Source organism: Onychostoma macrolepis, chromosome 06 (genome assembly GCF_012432095.1).
Source record: "Onychostoma macrolepis isolate SWU-2019 chromosome 06, ASM1243209v1, whole genome shotgun sequence".
Lineage (NCBI taxonomy): Eukaryota > Metazoa > Chordata > Actinopteri > Cypriniformes > Cyprinidae > Onychostoma > Onychostoma macrolepis.
The window spans coordinates 20,229,514-20,248,347 of record NC_081160.1 but is presented as its reverse complement, the minus strand read 5'-3'; the positions used below and the strand labels follow the sequence as shown (position 1 = coordinate 20,248,347).

General features: G+C 37.2%; 3 protein-coding genes across 5 annotated transcripts; 2 read left to right on the top strand and 1 right to left on the bottom strand.

Annotated features, from left to right (window-relative positions):
- Positions 1-245: 245 nt before the first annotated feature.
- On the bottom strand, positions 246-8,581 carry orc1 (origin recognition complex, subunit 1). Its single transcript, XM_058778554.1, is given in 20 exon segments — positions 246-440; positions 558-645; positions 778-947; positions 1,094-1,213; positions 1,320-1,469; positions 2,091-2,198; positions 2,305-2,476; positions 2,597-2,698; positions 3,157-3,263; positions 3,394-3,628; positions 3,844-3,945; positions 4,682-4,724; positions 4,727-4,743; positions 4,997-5,113; positions 5,547-5,772; positions 6,542-6,923; positions 7,112-7,284; positions 7,382-7,509; positions 7,734-7,852; positions 8,380-8,581. Coding segments are annotated over 19 exon segments (2,733 nt in total). The 5' UTR covers positions 7,832-7,852; positions 8,380-8,581.
- Positions 8,582-8,632: 51 nt separating this feature from the next.
- Positions 8,633-13,240, top strand: prpf38a (pre-mRNA processing factor 38A). Its single transcript, XM_058778557.1, has 10 exons — positions 8,633-8,838; positions 9,722-9,881; positions 9,981-10,102; positions 10,201-10,286; positions 12,109-12,219; positions 12,330-12,436; positions 12,553-12,579; positions 12,698-12,801; positions 12,921-12,969; positions 13,053-13,240. Exons 1-10 carry the CDS (start codon positions 8,709-8,711, stop codon positions 13,096-13,098), a joined length of 942 nt encoding a protein of 313 aa, XP_058634540.1. The 5' UTR covers positions 8,633-8,708; the 3' UTR covers positions 13,099-13,240.
- Positions 13,241-14,490: 1,250 nt separating this feature from the next.
- Positions 14,491-18,560, top strand: akr1a1b (aldo-keto reductase family 1, member A1b (aldehyde reductase)). 3 transcript variants are annotated; one of them, XM_058778983.1, is made up of 9 exons: positions 14,491-14,646; positions 15,307-15,402; positions 15,601-15,720; positions 15,815-15,966; positions 17,414-17,609; positions 17,685-17,884; positions 17,966-18,038; positions 18,132-18,218; positions 18,404-18,560. In XM_058778983.1, the coding sequence occupies exons 2-9, from the start codon at positions 15,316-15,318 to the stop codon at positions 18,467-18,469; spliced, it is 981 nt and encodes a 326-aa protein (XP_058634966.1). In that variant the 5' UTR covers positions 14,491-14,646; positions 15,307-15,315; the 3' UTR covers positions 18,470-18,560. The 3 variants fall into 3 exon arrangements, with proteins under 3 accessions (XP_058634966.1, XP_058634965.1, XP_058634967.1); XM_058778982.1 differs by lacking the exon at positions 14,491-14,646 and adding an exon at positions 14,666-14,815; XM_058778984.1 differs by lacking the exon at positions 14,491-14,646 and adding an exon at positions 15,031-15,182.
- The last annotated feature ends 274 nt before the right edge of the window (positions 18,561-18,834 follow it).

The window sequence follows — 18,834 nt, the reverse complement described above, 5'->3', positions numbered from 1 at the left end:
AGTGAACTGAAAGACATGATCTAAAGCACAAATGTGGCTAGAATACACAAAATGTACAATTAAAACTTATTTATAGAACTACACATATAATTTTAAGCATTAAAAGCTTAATAACGACAATATCTCACATTCCATTTATAAGGTTTTAACTGTGAAGCTCCAGGTAAAATCTGCTCATTGACTGTCCAAAAAGTGGACAGACCCAGTGGGGATCCACACAGGATGCCAGCTGGAGCGTCTGCGTTTTAGTCAGCCTTCAATGCATAAAGCACATCGTCCTGACTAACATTGAGTCGGATACGGAGAAACAAGTCCAGGCGGCTTCCCTCAAGGAGAAGCAGGCGACAGGAACCCAGTCTCTGACAGACGGCCAGTCCTTCAGACACACTCACCGGCTGCAAACCCTCAACACGACACAGAGCCTGGTGCTGAACAAACACCTGTGGAGAAGAAAATAAACATACATTCATTCTTTTAGGTTATACAATTCCTGAAATTTTATGTAGTATAATATCGATCATGATTAGAATGAGGGTTTTTATAAATAAGTTAACTACTTGTTGGAAAGTGGCCTCTTCTAGACCCAGTCGACGAAACTCTGCAATAACAGCCCTCAGGAAAAGCTGCTCCTGAACAGAAGCACACCTACAATAACAACATTAAAAAGAATGGAAGTCTGATTGGAGCCGAATTATTAGATTTCGTTTTTTTATTACCTTAAGGAACAATGAGCATATAGCTGGTGAAAAGTGAAAGAACTATGAACTATCTTTTCACCTGATAGCTGCAATGTAGGAAGAGGAGAACATCTCATCCAAAGCTTCCATCACATGACTCATCCCCACCAATCCACTGCCATTCTTCTGACTTCCAGAGTGCTCACAAATCTCTGTGGCCCGTCTGCAGATATCAAGGCAACGTCGTGCATCACCTGAAAGCGCTGCCACCTACAAGACCACAATCTCTTACTGATGCATCATAATAACATGAGATGACCACATGTACATTTAAATGAATAACATCCTGTAGCCCAAAATCAGTACAGAGACAACTAGAGGTAACCCACAATGCCCAAGACAACATGGTTTCACACCTTTCTTGAGACTAGCTGAAGAGCATCTTCCTCAAAAGCCTTCACTCTGTTCAGTCTCGATGTGATGATCTGTTGTAGCTGTTTAAAGGTATATGGCTGGAATGACATTCTTGTTAGTCCCTGAAGATAAACAAATGACATTTATGTTTTATTTCCATTATTTGCAGCAACCAAAGTATTTTCAGTCATAACTGAATGGCATCTTTATGTTGTAAAATGGTTTTACCAGTCGACTGGCAACACGGTTAATCATGATCCTCTCAGGCAAATCCATAGTGTTTGCAATGGTAAGAACCACCAGACGAGCATTGCGCCTTGTTGGCCAATCAAACAAGTTATACATCACATTTTGTTTACGGGTCCACAAGAGGTCAAGCTGAAAAAAAATAAATTAAATAAATAAATAAAAAGAGATGAGGCATAAAAAGAGATAGGCTATTCTTTCAGATTGGAGAGGATTGCCCAGATAAAATATTTAAAGTACAAATAACCCAATGATTGACAGGAAATTAGCAGAATAAAAGAAACTTTAAAAAAAGATATCATGGTAAAGACCAATATCTGAATGACAAAAAGATTTTCCAGCAGTATTTTGAAAAAAAAAAAAAACAGTTCATATGAGCTTAAGGTCAAGCTGGTTTTTGGGATCTGCAGAACGATTTAAAAATAATTACATTAATAAATCCAATTTCTTATTTTCCCTCAATAACTATTGTTTTTATTGAAGAGCATACAGTTCTTGAAACTTCTGAAATCATGAAATGAATTTAATCCACTTATAAACAAAGCAGCTTTATAATTACAGAAGGAATACTGAAAATGTCATAGCAATTATGGGATGGGGGGCTTTGAATATTGTGTTGGCCAACAGGAGTCAAACAGGTTGAGAACCTGACTAATCTAGACCGATTTGGATCAGCTAATCACAATAAAAAAATTAACTAGAAACATGCAACATAGGTGACGTTATTAGTGTCACTAGTAACAAATGTCTCACCTCATCTACTAGAAGCACAGTTGTCTCTTTTTTGGGCGCAGGAGCGCTGAAGCGTTTCTCCAGTAGTGCAGCTGCATGATCAGGTGTTGCTTTTTGATCAGTCAGTTTCTACCAGAGCAGAATCAGAGTATAAATTCATAGAAAATACTACATAAGACTATAAAAAAAGGAGGAAATTATGTCAAAATTATAGGGGAGGCGGCAGCATACAGACCTGCAGTATTTGTACATAAGCCTGGTGTGGGTCTGTCATTTTCATGCCATTGATCTCGATGAAGTGGAAGTGAGGGATCTCATCTTGTTCAGCAGACTGCTGAAGGGACCGGATCACCTCATGTACTGTTGCAGTTTTACCAGTACCAGGAACACCTGAGATATACATACACCTGCAGAAGAAACATTAACTTTATGACCTTTTTTTTTTGTTAAAAACAAAAACAAACAAAAAACCTTTTATGACCTTTATGAAAAAAAAAAAAAAGATGGATGTTAAATCTGAATCTTACCCTCCAGTGCCATCAATGACTTTACTCTCCACAAAGTTGTAGATGTCCTGGAACTCTTGTTCTCGACATGGCAAAGACTCAGGAACAGAGGACACATGTAACCTGTTGCAAAAATAAAACATTTCATTTTTTTAAAGAAAAAAAATATAGTAAAACTGTAATATTCTGAAATATATTCTAAAATTCCATTTACTCCTCTGATGACAAAACTCAATTTTCAGCAGCTAAGTCTTCAGTGTCACATGATGTTTTAGAAAGCACTTTAATACTCTGAATTGGTGATTAAGAAACATTTCGTATTTCTTATCATCATCAATGTTGAAAACAGCTGTACTGCTTAATATTTTTGTAGAAACATTTTTTTCAGGATTCTTTTATGAAAGTTCAAAACAACAGCATTTATCTGCAATAAAGTCTTTACTGTCAATTAAATATTAAACCTTTTATAAAAATAAATAAATAAAAATCATATTGACTCCAAACATTTAAACAATGTTCATGTATAGTTTTGCTGGTTAAACAAACAACTTTATGGGACTATAGTCTGTGGAGTTGCTTACCGTGCCCGTGCTTCTTCCAGAACATTCCCTGGCTTCCTGGCCGGTGCACTCCTGCTGGGTATGCTGGGAGTGGCATGACGTGGTGTACGTGGGGTGGCTGGAGCAGTCTGGAGTTAAAATTAAAAGATAAATTAATTGCCACATCCAGTGTTATCTTCAACTGAAATACAGATTTGGTTTTGTGAAGGCACATTAACTGCTAGCAGGAAGACATGGCAAAAATCAACTTCTTTGAACCTTCTTGCTGGGCGTTTTCCGTGGGGTTCTAGAAGAGGCACGGGTTTTCTCTGTAGACCGGGGTGTTCGGGATCCTCTATGCTTCTTTACTATAAGCTCATCTTCGCTGTCAATCTTTGCCTCCTCTTCCTCATCGCTGCTACTCTGCAGATCAGTTTTAGTAGGTATGAAGGAGTCATCATCATCACCATCCTCACCATCTGACAGCAGGTCAACCTTGCTGCCTAATAAATTTCTGTAAAAACAGATAATAACACGGATCATTTAATTAAAAGTAGATTAATCAAATGCAAAACAACATCGAGTTAGACAATGCAGCTTGAATGGAAGCATCCTGTGTGAACAGCCCCAAGTAAGTATGCATATTTGTGTGTGTGTGTGTGTATGTGTATGTGTATGTGTGTGTATGTGCATTTTAATTCACAGATTCACAGCCTTAGTGGGACCTACAGCTGCTTTCTGATGCGTGAGGACACAAGTTGGGCAGATTTCCTTTTAGAGCGAGGAGTGGCAGCAGTCTGGATGGGTGAATCTTCATGCTCCTCTTCAGCTCTATCAGTTTGTTAACAGGAATATGAAGAAAAAAAGAGAAAAAAAAAACACTATGACAAGTAGTATGCATGCATGCCAGGTTTAACTACAATCTATTACTCTCACACCATTGCGAGATCATATAAGAGGTAAATGCAATAACTTCAACTTAGTCTGGATAACTGAATTTATAGATTAGAAAATAAGTTCAAACTGTCCAAATGGTGCCATAGGAACTTAAAATGCCAAAGCATGTCAGCGTTTTACATACTGCACAGTACATGCCTCTTACTCACTACTACAGGTTACAAGGCAAAAGTCATGTTTTCCCAAGAACATGTGCATGCCTGCTGAATATAATTAATAAAATAACTAGTTTTTTCAATTATCAGTGATGCAGCTAAAAGTCTCAGTTTTTCTCCAAACATGTCACGTATTTTAATATCATTTCAAGTTACAATTACATGCCCCTAACCAATCAAGTTTAAATGCACCTTACAGTGTAACAGATATAATTAAAATAAAACATCATGTGCATTCCGAAATTATTTTTAAACACGGCTGTTCAGAAATTTGTCTGCTTGCCTCAAGAACTGGTCATGGATGAGTGCCATTAAATTACTGTATGACAACACAATCTTAAATTATATGCTGCCCCCCACTGGTCAACTGATTACAATGTTTTTCAGTTTCTAAAACCTGTACACAAAACTTCACAACATTGTTTTTAATTGCAATAGGCAATTGCAACACTTACAAAGCAGCCAGTGCTGGTTCTCTGAGTGCAGCTGAATCTTTCTCTTGGATGGAGTTCTTGCCCTTGTTTGAAAAAACACATTTAGGTTAGTCCATGGGTCGTTTCATACTCAAGTTAAACATATCAATGCATAAAGAAAGTGAAGCAGGGGCCACCAGTGCACTGGTCTGGATGAAAGTAGTTGTGTGCTCAAACAATGCATTAAGTGTGAAAGCCACATTAAACCTTTGGGTTTAATAAAGATAGCCAAAGCCCATCCAGAAAAAAAAATGAGTCTGTATCCCCTCTGTGGAGCAATAGAGGAACATGACTCACTTCAGGCCTCTTAGACCTGCTCTCCTAGGGGTTGACTCTCTCTTCCGGGGAGTTCTGCTTGTGCTAATTAGTGGCTCTGGATCATCATCCCCAACTGGCTGCACCCCAAGAAAGACACTAGGAGGGCAGCAGAACTTTTATAACTAGACTCTACTTATAGTTTAGTTTTATATAGATCCACCCCAGTTTCACAGACAAGTCTTAAGCCTAGTCCTAGACTAAAATGTAAATCTGAGGTGTTTCAAATGAAAGAAACTTGCATTGACTGATCTTAAAATATATCAGTGCCTTTGTTTTGTCTCAAGATGCACACCAATAATGTTTTTTCTAAAGCACGTTTATAAAAATTACTTAAAATGTCCTAATCCTGGCTTAGTCTATGTCCTGTCTATGAAACCGGGCCATAGGATATTAAGTCTTCAACGTGTGAAGAACAAAACAGGTTTGCTTATTTCTAACTAAAACGATCAGCACAGTTCTAAGTAGAAGTACTAAGCCATATATAAGACCATAACGAACAATACATAATTTCCAATGCAAATAGATGTACCTGGTTGCATCGTCTTTGTGATGTGCAGTCAGTTTGGGCTTATCTGGGCTGTGTGAGGACAGAGGAGAGACACGCTCCTCCTCATTAAGATTTAGTGGAGTTAGTCTAATAGAAATGGAGATGCGACCCGTTGGAGATGTGTTCAACTTAGACGTCAGCGTTCTCTCTGTGTGCTCATCAAGAATCTCCCCCAGAACATCATCTCGGGACATGTTTTTAGTTGGACCTACCATAATGTAAGAGAAACACAGGTCAGTTCAGTTTGGTGCTTTTGAAACCATTAAAGGAATAGTTCCCCCATAAAGAACAGTTGCTCTTTAGTTCACACAAAATAACACTTGCTCACAAAGTAATCCACATAACTCTAGTCTATCAATTAATGTCTTTTGAAGCAAAAAGCATGTTTGTAATAAACAAATCCATCATTAAGACATTTTAACTTCAAACTGTTGCTTCAGGATAAAATACGAGCTCTTTATCCATAACATTTCTTTCTCAAGGAAAAAATAAGTTGTCTCGTCTAAATCAGGAGAGAAATATGCACAGATCAATCACCGTTTATAAGCAAAAACTGTCTAAAACAGTTCTTAACAAATATGTTGGTGGATTTTGATGTGAGAGGACATCAGGTGATGGACTTTTACTGGAGGAAGTGCTATTATAGATTATGGATTGTTATTTTGGTTAAATTGCGGTCATTTGTTTATTACAAACACTTTGTTTTTCAATTCACAATACATTGGAGTTTTGTGAATTACTTGTGGATTATTGTGGTGTTTTTATCAGGTATTTTTTTTTGGTTTTTATTCTGGCGGCACCCATCCACTGCAGAGGATCCACAGGTGGGCAGGAGATGCCATTAAATTTCTCCAAATCTCTTCTGATGAAGAAACAAACTCATCTACATCTTGGATGTAGTTAATTACCCACAAATTTTAATTTTTGAGTGAACTATTCCTTTAAAAGCAAAATATATGCAGATGGATGCCACTCACTGCACAAGTCCAGCTTCTTGCGAACATGTGGCCCAGAGGAAGCTCGGCTTCTCCTCTTTGCACTAAGAGCTTTAGCTGCAGAGAGTTTGGAGGCAGAGTGAAGAGACTCCGCTTCACTGGAGTTCATTTTGCCGGTGCTCATGCTGCCACGGGTGAGAGTGCATGACATGGCCCGTTTCATTACCAAGGGGTCTGGGGTTGGAAGAGCACGAGTCTGAGGGCCCCGTGAAGATGGTGCGGGAGATTTAGGGCTCTTCTGAGGAGGCTGCACCAGCTCAGGCTCCAACGCTCTGAAGGATTTGGTATCCCACAAGAGTTTGACAAATAGTACGTCTTTGCTCTTGACCTCTGGGAAAGAATCCTCAGCTGGGACATACTCAATCTAGAATCAAAGTTATGAATTATTTTTGGATATAATGGAAATAACAATAATAATTTATTATTATTATTAATGTTATTTAAAAAAAAATCATATAGTTTCTTGATCGTAGTGTGATGCACATTCATCGTCTACAAATATGAGCAATCCCTTCATAATTTAAATCCTACAACCATACCATGCTAGCTTACCTGTACTGCTCCAAGAATGGTCTCTCCATCCACCTCATTATCACAAGAGTGGTCCTGGTAGAAAAATATCTCTTGTGGATGGGGATCTCTGCCTAAGAGTTTGCGTTTATTCTGAGGTACTTCACACATCCGCACAAACCACTGCACTACTGCAGTCTTCTTCTTTCCTGAATCTGGGTACAAATGTTACATAAACCAACACAGGTTACTGTCCGACTCAGAATGCATGCAAATATACACATTTTGCATAAAAACGGGGCACATTCCTACCATCAGTATATAGTTTGCAAAGTTGTGCCACAAAGGGATTGTCATCGTCATCGCCCTCAATCAAAATGTACTGGCCTAAAGACACAGTTGCATCTTCTGTCTTTCCCTCCACAGAAATGGACATGGATCTATGTGAGGATCAATCAAAGCATTATTGCTGTTAAATTTTGGGTTAAAACATTTTTTGACCATTTGAATTTCCATTACTACTGGATTAGGAGATGACATCTAATTTAGAAAAAAACATTTTATATAGACTGCTCTCACTCACAAAGCCTCAGAATCAAATTACAAGTTATATTTGTTCAAATCACTGACTTGTGATTCGATTTAATTTGGTAAGTGTACTTACTCAAAGTATTGCCTTTTCAGCTTCCTGTCTTCACTAATTGGTCTCCCATTCCATTTGTAGGTTCTTCTCATTCTCAGTCTTGTGATATAGCGGCTCATTGTGCAGGTCTGATACGAGGTCTGTAAAGCACAGCATCAATTATGTATTTAATATTATGTAATTAATAGTGAAACCAGTAACAATGGAAACAAGGGAAAAAGATATCAATTTTTTTTTTTTTAAAGATATGTGTGTGTATAATATATATATATATATATATGTGTGTGTGTGTGTGTGTGTGTGTGTAAACAAATAAAAAAATTGTAGAATTTGGAACTTTTATTATTATATTAAATGCAATAATTTAAAGTGATATATTAACTCTTAAATACCTGACATTAAGAAAATAACTTTAAACTTGTACTTGCAAAACTACGAATTTGTTTAGTTGGCCATCTGGTTTAAACTGCGACGAGGAATAAAACGAAGGTAACGTTAGCTTTTAAATAGCATTATTTATTTAGTTTTTTCAGAAAAGGTAAAAATATATCAGGGAGAGCTAAGAATAAATTAATAATAAAAAACACGTCTTTATAAGGTATCAAACATCAAAATTCACTATGTAGCACACAACTTTAAATCCCCAGCACCTCTCTTTCTTACTCACCAGCCGATAATTTCTACAACCGTATCAAATCTCCTTATTAAACAAATTAATAAGCAACAGTATTCCGTCTCCGTCTCACTTAAAAGCTCAGAAATATAAATTAATGTATATATGAAGTTGAACGCATCTTACAAAGTAGTTACAGAGCACAATCATACAACCCACACAAATCTTTCGCGCGCAGATGACGTATGAGGTGTTTTTGATTGGACAATACAGCTTGACCTTACGGATGTGACGCACGTTTTCCCCCGGAAGTCATTCTTCGATATTTCTCTATGGCATATTAGCGTTCCGATTACCCGTTCGTTCATTTACAATTTTGAGCCATGGCTAATAGAACGGTAAAAGATGCCAATAGTATACATGGAACAAATCCTCAGTATCTTGTCGAAAAGATTATACGAACACGTATTTATGAGTCCAAGTACTGGAAAGAGGAATGTTTTGGACTTACAGGTGAGAGAAGTGTGCTGGATTACATACTGAAATTGTGAATGTGGCATTAAAAACAACGCTAGTTGTCTATTTACCTTACTCAGAAATGACCTCGAAGTAACGTTAATTCTAATTATTGACTACCTAATTTTATTTCATTATAATTTAAAGTTGACCTTCTATTGTTCATTGTTTACTGCTGGCAGCGTTAGTAACGTTAATGTGACTTCATACAGTAACGTTAGTAGAAGTGAATAACTTCGAATATTATGTGTATTAAAATGGAACGGTTTATTTAACCTTAAAAAAATTATTAAATAGTTTTATGTTTGTATTATTTGTTATTAGGCCTTTATTTATAGCTTCATATAGGAGAATATGAAGCTCATGCTAGTATTTGTTTAATTTTAATTTTGGAGGTCAAAACATAATGTATTGCAATGGTGTTTGAGTAATTCCTCAAAAAGCCTGTTGTATCATATTTGATGCTTGCATTTTAAAATGATTTTTCTTAAAAATGTATGTATTGATAATAAAGTATGGTTGTTGCAGTTCGTTAAATATTGAAGTTATTCCTACATTTACTTTTAAAAATCATTAAAAATTCCACAGCAAAAGGTGGACATTTTTAGAATTATACAAAGAAGGCCCTAAAAAGTATGTAACATCAATCAGATGGCAGAAGACATGTACAACAGGTTTTTCTGCAAAGGTTTGTTTGTGCATGTTGAAATTTAGAGACTTCAGAAAGTCATGTATCAAATATGATGCTGTAGGCTTGACAGAGTTATGGTCTGTTATAATACATTTACCTTAAATTTCTACATATGCATGCATGGAGTTGTGGAATTAATGTGCCAAGCATTTTAAATGTCACTAATATTGTTCCCTCTGTAAACTCAAGCTGAACTTGTGGTGGACAAAGCAATGGAACTGAAGTTTGTTGGTGGTGTATATGGAGGAAACATCAAGCCTACTCCATTCTTATGTCTGACCCTAAAGATGCTGCAGATCCAGCCTGAAAAGGACATTATTGTGGAATTCATCAAGAATGAAGACTTCAAGTTAGTATGCAAATAATGCTCTATCTGTATACAGTTTGTCATTTTCCTGTTTACACTGTGCTGTGTGTTTCATTACTGATCTGCTTTTTCCCTCTCCAGGTATGTCCGATTGCTTGGAGCGATGTATATGCGCCTGACCGGAACTTCTGTGGATTGCTACAAGTATTTAGAACCATTATACAATGACTACAGAAAAATTAAAAGCCAGAACAGAAATGGAGGTGGGCATTTTTCTTGAATATTTAGTGGGTATGTGGCATGACATAATTTATTCTTGCTGAAAAAGACATTTGCATATAACGTTTCTTTTTTTACACAGAGTTTGAGTTGATGCATGTTGACGAGTTTATAGATGAGCTGCTTCATGCAGAGCGAGTGTGTGACATCATCCTCCCTAGACTTCAGGTTGGTTGGACTACTTATGTGTAGTGTGTGTATATATATATATACATGCATGCATGCATGCATACATACAGTGCCCTCCGAAAGTACTGGAACAGTAAAGACGAAATTGTTCTGTTGGCTGTGGAGTCAAGACATTTACAAATATGATTAAAAGATGAATGTGAGACAAAACTACAGAATGTCACATTTTATTATTGGGTGATTCAACACACAGATGTTTTACCAGCTAAGAAGTTCAGCCCTTTTAGAGTTTCATTCCTCTATCTGATGTGAGCATGAGTATTGGAACAGTTGCCTCGCAGGTCTTTCTAAGTGATCAGCTGTGTCCTGTTGCATTTATTCTTCAGATATTAAAAGCAGGGAATGTGTCGTATCAGTTTTATCCATTACTTCTGCATTCTGAATCTTGCATTCGATGATGACACAAACCAGGATGAAGATGAGAGAGCTGACTTTGAGAGAAAAGCAAGCAATTTGGATGCTAAAAGAAAAGAGGAAGTCAGTTAGAGCTCTAGCAAAAACAAAGGGCATGGAGAAATCAAGAGTTTGGAAACCACCAGCGACACCAGCAACCAACCACAACCTGATCGGCTGAGAAAACAACAGTAGTCGATGACAGACGAATCTCAAAAGCTGTGAAAATGAATCCTAAGAGACGTGTCTGTAAAATCACCAACAACGTCCAGAAAGCTGGGGTGATGCTCTGACAATCTACTGTCCTCAGGAGACTTTGACACAGAATTACAGATGCTACACAGCAAGATACAAACCTCTGACCAGCTCCAAAAATAGAGAGGCGAGATTAGAGTTTGCAAAAAAGCACAAAGGTGAGCCAGAAGAGTTTTGGAACTGTGTTTATGGACCGATGAGACAATGATGAACCTTTATCTAAGTGATGGGAAAGCAAAAATGTGGAGAAAAAAAGGGAACTGCAATGATCCCAAGCATACAGCCTCATCTGTAAAGCATGCTGGAGGTGGTGTCATGGCATGGGCATGCATGGCTGCCTCTGGAACAGACCCACTCAACTTTACTGATGACTTAATGTATGATGACAGTAGCAGAATGAATTAGGAAGGGTACAAAACCATCTTGCCTACCAATATTCAAGAAAATGCCACCAAATTCATTGGGAAGTGCTTCATATTGCATCAGGACAATGACCCAAAACACCCTGCCAGTTCAGTCAAGGAGTTTATAAGGGCAAAGATATGGAAAGTCTAAGATTGCCCAAGTCAATCTCCAGATTTAAATCCGATTGAACATGAATTTCACCAGCTGAAGAGGAGAGTAAAGGCAGAAACTCCCCAAAACAAGCAACAATTGGAATTGGCTGCATTAAAGGCTGGGAAAAATATTTCAAAGGATGAGACCAAGAGTCTGGTGATGTCTATGGGTCACAGACTTACTGCTGTGATTGTGCACAAGGGATCTTCAACTAAATAATAGCTTTTAATCTTTTAATGTTAAACTGTCTCAATACTTATGCTCACATCAATGAGTGGGATGAACTCTAAAAGTGCTGTTCTTTTTATTTGGTAAAACATGTATGTGTTGAAACGCCTAATAATAAAATGTGACATTCTGTAGTTTTGTCTCATGTTCCATCTTTTAATCATATTTGCAAATGTCTTGACTCCACAGCCAACAGAGCAATTTTGTCTTTACTGTTCCAATACTTTTGGAGGGCACTGTATATATAAATATACATGCATAATTTTTTTACATAAATTGAATGCATTTGTGTTGTCCTTTGATGTAATATGAATTGTATTGAGCCATTAATAATGTCCACATTCATTTATTTTTGTTTTTTTCACAGAAGAGACAGGTTTTGGAGGAAGCTGAGCTGCTTGATGCTCGCATTAGTGCTCTGGAAGAAGATCTGGATGAGGTGGAAACCAGTGATGAGGAGGATGAGGAAGAAGAGAAGGTAAAAGTGAACTCACAATGTCTGACAATCTATCTAAGCTAAAATTATTATTAATAGTTATATATAATTATTTGTGATTGTTAAACACAACCTCTCCATATGTACTCCAGCCAGAGAGAGTGCAGACACCAGAGACACACAGAAGAAGTTATAGAGACATTGACCGGCCACGCAGGTCTCCTTCTCCACGCTACAGGCGCAGCCGCTCACCCAGAAGGTCAGTGATGGTGCTAGTCATCCATGAAGATTATATTATTTCATGTTTCTGGTTTAACAGATTAATAATTAATCTTTTGATTCTCTTTGTTGTTGTTTTTCTTTTTCTCATTTTAGACGGAGCAGGTCTCCTAAAAGACGAAGGTATATAATGAAATTGTTTTAGGCACATTATTAGGGTCTTAGATACATTATTAGTGGGGCATATTATTTTAGGAGATTATACAGTGTAATACATTGTCTGATTCCTCTGTTCATTCAGTCCATCACCCAGACGTGATCGAGATCGGGACCGTCATCGCAGCAAAAGTCCCCGCAGGCACCGCAGCAGATCCAGGGACAGAAGGCATCGCTCCAAATCTCCAGGTACAGCAAGGCTGTTTTGAAGTACTCAAAGAAAATAAGTCACTACAATTTGTTATTTAAAATAATTATTGTAATTAGCAAAACTGATAATTAAGAAATATTGGCATATTTTCTTCCAGGTCACCACAGAAGTCACCGGCATCGCAGTCACTCCAAGTCCCCAGAAAGGTAATACTTATATCAAATTAATTTAAATAATTCTTTGTTTTTCCCCTATTGTTTCATGGTGCAATTGTCTCTTTGTGTTCCAGTCGGTCAAAGAAGAGTCACAAGAGAAGTCGAAGAGGAAACGAGTGATCTCAGTTTTCTGTGTGAATTTTTTTTTTTATATATATATATAGATATTTTTGTTCTCTGTAACATATGGAGAGACAGTGCAATTTCTGTCATAAAAAGCTTGATCTTATTCTGTGTAAACTGCCCAAGCCCAGTTTAGTCTTCATAGGTTTTTGATGCTGTTTTATACTTTTAATTGAAATTTACAACCAGAAATTTCCATCCTGAATTAACTGTACTGTGTAAAATAAACATTTGATGTATTGTACTTTCCATTTTTCCTCTTATAAAGACAATGATTGAAACAGTCTACGAGAAAATTTCCTTTGCTGTTATTTTGGTATGATTTCAGTCTCTGAATTCTGTTTGATTCTACGACAGAATTTAAGTTAAACAACTAAAGCCAAGAGAAGACTGGACATAAACACTCATACTGTTTTAGTGCTCTGGGGTAAAGTTGGCCAAACTGCACTTAATTTCATGAGAGATTAATTTATTTTATTTTATAGGATTTTCCACAAACTACAAAATATCAAATATTTTAGAATTGACATTATCTCAAATATTTCCGACCAATATCCATATAGAGTTCGGCAGAACCAAAACATATGTGCCAGGGTTGCAGTAGCCTGACGACAACGGTCACAGATAGGAGAAACATCAGAGTAAATTTTAGGAAGTTTGACCTTAGTCCAGGGGTGTCGAACTCAGTTCCTGGAGGGCCGCAGCCCTGCAGAGTTTAGTTCCAACCCTGCTCCAACTCACATACCATGTAGTTTTCAAATAAGCCTTAATGACTTGATTGGCTGGATCAGGTGTGTTTAATTAGGGTTGCATCTAAACTGTGCAGGGCTGTGGCCCTCCAGGAACTGAGTTTGACACCCCTGCTTTAGTCCAATGCGTATGAAGTATTTTGCATTGGATCCAACTGTGTTTGGCACACACAGATGAGGAATGCACCCTGTATAAAACGCTTTCCCACAGTTCGTCTGAGATGTCTTCTAATAAGTCTTCCTCCCATTGAGTTTTTATGGATGTCAGTGAGCTTATATGCAAAGAACATATTTTGTCATAAAAAACTGAAATCATCCCTTTCCCAATACACATTGGTTCAAGTATTAAATCTATAGGAGAGGGAGAGCTGGAATATTTATTTTCAATAAATGGTAGGGTAATAAGCAAAACAAAGCATCGCTAACTTTCTCTTTTACTTTTAAATTTCAAAAGAAAAGACATGTAGAAGTGTACAAAGGATGGTGGACATTAAAGAACACTTGAATGAGTTTCAGATTGATCATACAATTTTAATATGATCTGTGACTAAAATTACATGTTTTTAATTTGGCAAATAGCGAATATCAATTTTAAATTTTTATTCTAGGAAAGAGTCTGGAGGTGAGGAAATTGCTGTAATGTTAATATTATGGAGACTTTTATTTTGACAGCTGTTTTTAAGAGAACAGCGAACAGGAAGTAGATACGTCAACGTTATGAGAAAATATTCAAATAATTTTTAATCAACCTGGATAGTTAATATAGCGGAGACGTTCCTTGACCTATTAATACACTGTAAGTATCAGAACAAATAATATAACACTATTCCTGACCTAGGAAAAATATTCCTTGTTATGATGCGCCACATGGGACACTAGTTGACCTGATTTTACAGGGAGAAATGCAGCATATTCAACGCGCTCTGCGACTTGTCATTCATTCTCACAAGTTTTACTGTCGAATGGTATGTTATCCAGCTGTCTGTGTGATTCACGGCACTAACTAGACAATTTAGAGCAAGCTGATCTAGAATAATGACTGGGGGTGTGCCTGAAATGCATGGAGGTGATTTCGACTTGATTTAAACTCCCTTATTAAAATACAAAGACTGTGTGTTTCAAACTAATTTAATTATTAATTTTATAATGTTTGCTAAACCAAAGGTTATGCTGTCCCAAAAAATGCAGCCCAGGATGTTTTACAATATTTACGTCCTGCTAGAGCTGCTGTGGAAGTCAGCTGATAAGTCAGCAGGTTACACTTCCTTCCATTCTGCTCCTGAATTTAAGCACTGAACAGTTTGCATTCACTGCGCCTCCTGCAACCTTTCTGTGAGTGTTTAGGGTTTAGATTGATTTACTAGGACAGGGATTAAATCATAGATTTAATATCCTAAAATCTCTTCCATGTATGAACACTGTTCAAATTGTGTTCTTTGTTTTCTTTTCTCTGAAGGCACACAGGATGAGTATGAATGACTTTGCTGTTCTCAGCACTGGGCGAAAGATGCCCCTTGTGGGACTTGGGACGTGGAAGAGTGAACCAGGACAGGTAAGATTTCTGTGCATCATCCCAACTGTAATTATGACCGAATTTGAATCTGAATATGCTGTATTGAGTATGACAGCAGGTTTACTAGGATCTGCAGTTCTTCAGTATACTATCCGACATTTTCTGCAATAATCTTTTGCTTTAATTATTGTGTAGAACTCCAAAAAGCATTTTGTATAAATATGTTATTAATTGCAGGTAAAACAGGCAATTATTTGGGCACTGCAATCTGGCTATCGGCACATTGACTGTGCTCCCATTTATGGGAATGAGCCAGAGATCGGTGAAGCATTTCAGGAAATGATGGGACCTGAAAAAGTAGGTCAACCAAGTAGATTACAAACATTAAACGCATACTCACACACTGAAATATACAATGGACGTGTGCTTTACAACTGTTGTCTTTTTTCAGGGCATAAGGCGAGAGGATGTATTTGTGACCTCCAAACTGTGGAATACAAAACATCACCCAGATGATGTGGAACCATCTCTTTTAAAGACTTTGAAAGATTTGAAGCTGGAGTACCTAGACCTTTACCTCATCCATTGGCCATATGCCTTCCAGTAAGCCTTCAGCTCTTCTCATAATGAATAGATATACACTATATTGCCAAAAGTATTGGGTCACCCCCTTCTAATGAACAGGTTTGACTACTTAAGTGATTTCCATGAGTACACATCTTAATGTTTAAGCATATAATGATATTCTAGGGAATTGTGTGCTTCTAATTTTAAAGCAACAGTTTGGACAGGACCCTTTTCTATTCTAACATGACAATGCCTCTGTGTATCAGGCAAGGTTCAAAAAGAAATGATTGATTGAGTCAGTGTGGAAGAACTTGACTGGTCTGCAGAAAGCCAAGTCCTAATCCAAGCTGAACACCTCTGGTGTGACTTTAAATGCAGATCTTGAGCCAAAAACTCTTTACCAAACACCAATGATTTGTACATATGGGTACAGTCATTTTAGACACTTCCAAAACTGTTGCAACAGAGATGGAAATACAATTTTTAAATAAATTAATTATGTTTCCATCTTTGTTGCCACAGTTTTGGAAGTGCCTTTTTCTGTTCTAAAGAAGGGGGTGTCCCAATACGTTTGTCCATATAGTGTATGTACAAATCATTGGTGTTTGGTAAAGAGTTTTTGGCTCAAGATCTGCATTTAAAGTCACACCAGAGGTGTTCAGCTTGGATTAGGACTTGGCTTTCTGCAGACCAGTCAAGTTCTTCCACACTGACTAAATCAATCATTTCTTTTTGAACCTTGCCTTATACACAGAGGCATTGTCATGTTAGAATAGAAAAGGGTCCTGTCCAAACTGTTGCTTTAAAATTAGAAGCACACAATTCCCTAGGATATCGTTATATGCTTAAACATTAAGATTTGTACTCATGGAAATTACTAAAGTAGTCAAACCTGTTCATTAGAAGGGGGTGACCCAATACTTTTGGCAATATAGTGTATGTATTAATTCTATACACACACACACATAGACAAAGTACTATGTATGAATTACTTTGAATTAATTTTCTCAGAACTAACTTAAGTTTTAAAATCTAAAAATAGAGATTAAAGGGTGCAAGACTCTGTAATAGTCCATTGTTATAATAGTCTTATCTAGGTTATCTTCTTTATTGCTAATATAAACATGATGTTTTCTTTATCTCCTTTGGGGAATTAATTATGAAGTGCTCATTAGTAGGGATAGTCCACCCAAAAATGAAAATTCTGTCATCTTTTGAAGAATTTTGAAGACTGTTGGTACTAAACAGTTTTAGTTCCCATTGACTTCCATTGTATGGTAAAAAAAAATAAAATAATGGAAGTCAATGGGAACTGAAATGGTTTGGTTACTAACAACATTTGTCAAAATATCTCCCACCGAAGAAAAAAGTCATACAGGTTGGAATGAAATGAGGGTGAATAAAGAGGACAGACTATCCCTTTAATGTGCTCGGCCTTTTTTCAGATACCAGTAAAGTGTTTAATCTTCTTATTTTTGTCCAGACGAGGTGATACCTCTTTTCCCAGGAAGGAGGATGGAACCTTGCTGTATGACAACATAGACTACAAGCTGACATGGGCTGCTATGGAAAAACTTGTGGGAAAGGGCCTTGTCAGGGCCATCGGGCTCTCGAACTTCAATAGCAGGCAGATTGATGACGTCTTGTCAGTTGCAAGCGTCAAACCAACTGTTTTGCAGGTCAGAAGAAAATTTGATGTTACAATTTATGTGGTCCATTATATCAGTTTGTAGAGTAACAATAGTGTTTTGCAGGTGGAGTCCCATCCATACCTTGCACAGGTTGAGCTGTTGGCTCACTGCCGGGATCGCGGTTTGGTGATGACCGCCTACAGTCCGCTGGGATCTCCTGACCGAGCCTGGAAGCATCCAGAGGAACCTGTGCTGTTGGAGGAACCAGCCATTGCTGCACTAGCCAAGAAATACAACAAGACTCCTGCACAAATTATCATCAGGTAAATTCAGGCTTTTGCACTAGTTGTGCATGGTTTCTTCACTGGTTGTTACATAGTATTTCTTCATTGATATTTTGTCAGGTGGCAAACTCAACGAGGAGTAGTGACTATCCCAAAGAGCATTACACAGTCTCGGATCAAAGAGAATATCCAGGTTTCTGCACGTTTTTCTTTACTCTTTCATGTTCTAGAGTGTTTATGACCATGTATTGTAACCATGCAATACATTTGCTCTGCTCATTTACAGGTGTTTGATTTCACTCTTGAACCTGAGGAAATGAATCAAGTGACAGCATTGCACAGAGGCTGGCGTTACATTGTGCCAACCATTACTGTAAGCCTCATCATACAACAGCACCAAAGTTTACATGGCCATTAACAAAGAGGTTACTTTAAAATGAAATATAATGTTGAAGCTTCTGTTTTTAAGTGTGCTGATTGTGAAGACTCTGCAAATCAAATGCATTCCAAAAGTAGTTTGCGATTACATACAATATCTATTTGCATCTGTTTTTGTAGGTTGATGGGAAGTCTGTCCCCCGAGATGCAGGACATCCTCACTACCCTTTTAATGACCCCTATTAATACACACTTCTGCGTGATTCTGTGCCTTGGAACCAATGCCCATTCGCTTCTCTGTATACTTCTAAACATAATAAAACATTTTTGTTACATATTGAAATGTGTGCTCGATTATTTTATTTTTTTCGTGTGGAATGAAACTTGATGAACAAGGGCTGATTTTAAATGCATTCACAATGTTTAAGAGTGAATTTTATGAAACTTATCAAGAATATGCCTGGATTATCACTTTTAAAAAACAAATTTACATTTTGAAAATAAAGCATGTTTTTAAGACCCTTAAGGTTATTTTGACATATTTTTTTTGTCAATAAATCAGACTCTAATTACTGTAATTCTATATATATATATATATATCATTTAAAATA

What these genes read in the sequence shown, in the direction of transcription:
- prpf38a (XM_058778557.1), top strand. Translation starts at nt 8,709, where the DNA reads ATGGCTAATAGAACGGTAAAAGATGCCAATAGTATACATGGAACAAAT. An exon ending in GGAATGTTTTGGACTTACAG is followed by an intron (nt 8,839 to 9,721) that starts GTGAGAGAAGTG and finishes TGTAAACTCAAG; the next exon opens with CTGAACTTGTGGTGGACAAA. An exon ending in ATCAAGAATGAAGACTTCAA is followed by an intron (nt 9,882 to 9,980) that starts GTTAGTATGCAA and finishes TTCCCTCTCCAG; the next exon opens with GTATGTCCGATTGCTTGGAG.
- akr1a1b (XM_058778982.1), top strand. Translation starts at nt 14,753, where the DNA reads ATGCAGCATATTCAACGCGCTCTGCGACTTGTCATTCATTCTCACAAG. An exon ending in AAATGATGGGACCTGAAAAA is followed by an intron (nt 15,721 to 15,814) that starts GTAGGTCAACCA and finishes GTCTTTTTTCAG; the next exon opens with GGCATAAGGCGAGAGGATGT. An exon ending in CCTGCACAAATTATCATCAG is followed by an intron (nt 17,885 to 17,965) that starts GTAAATTCAGGC and finishes ATATTTTGTCAG; the next exon opens with GTGGCAAACTCAACGAGGAG.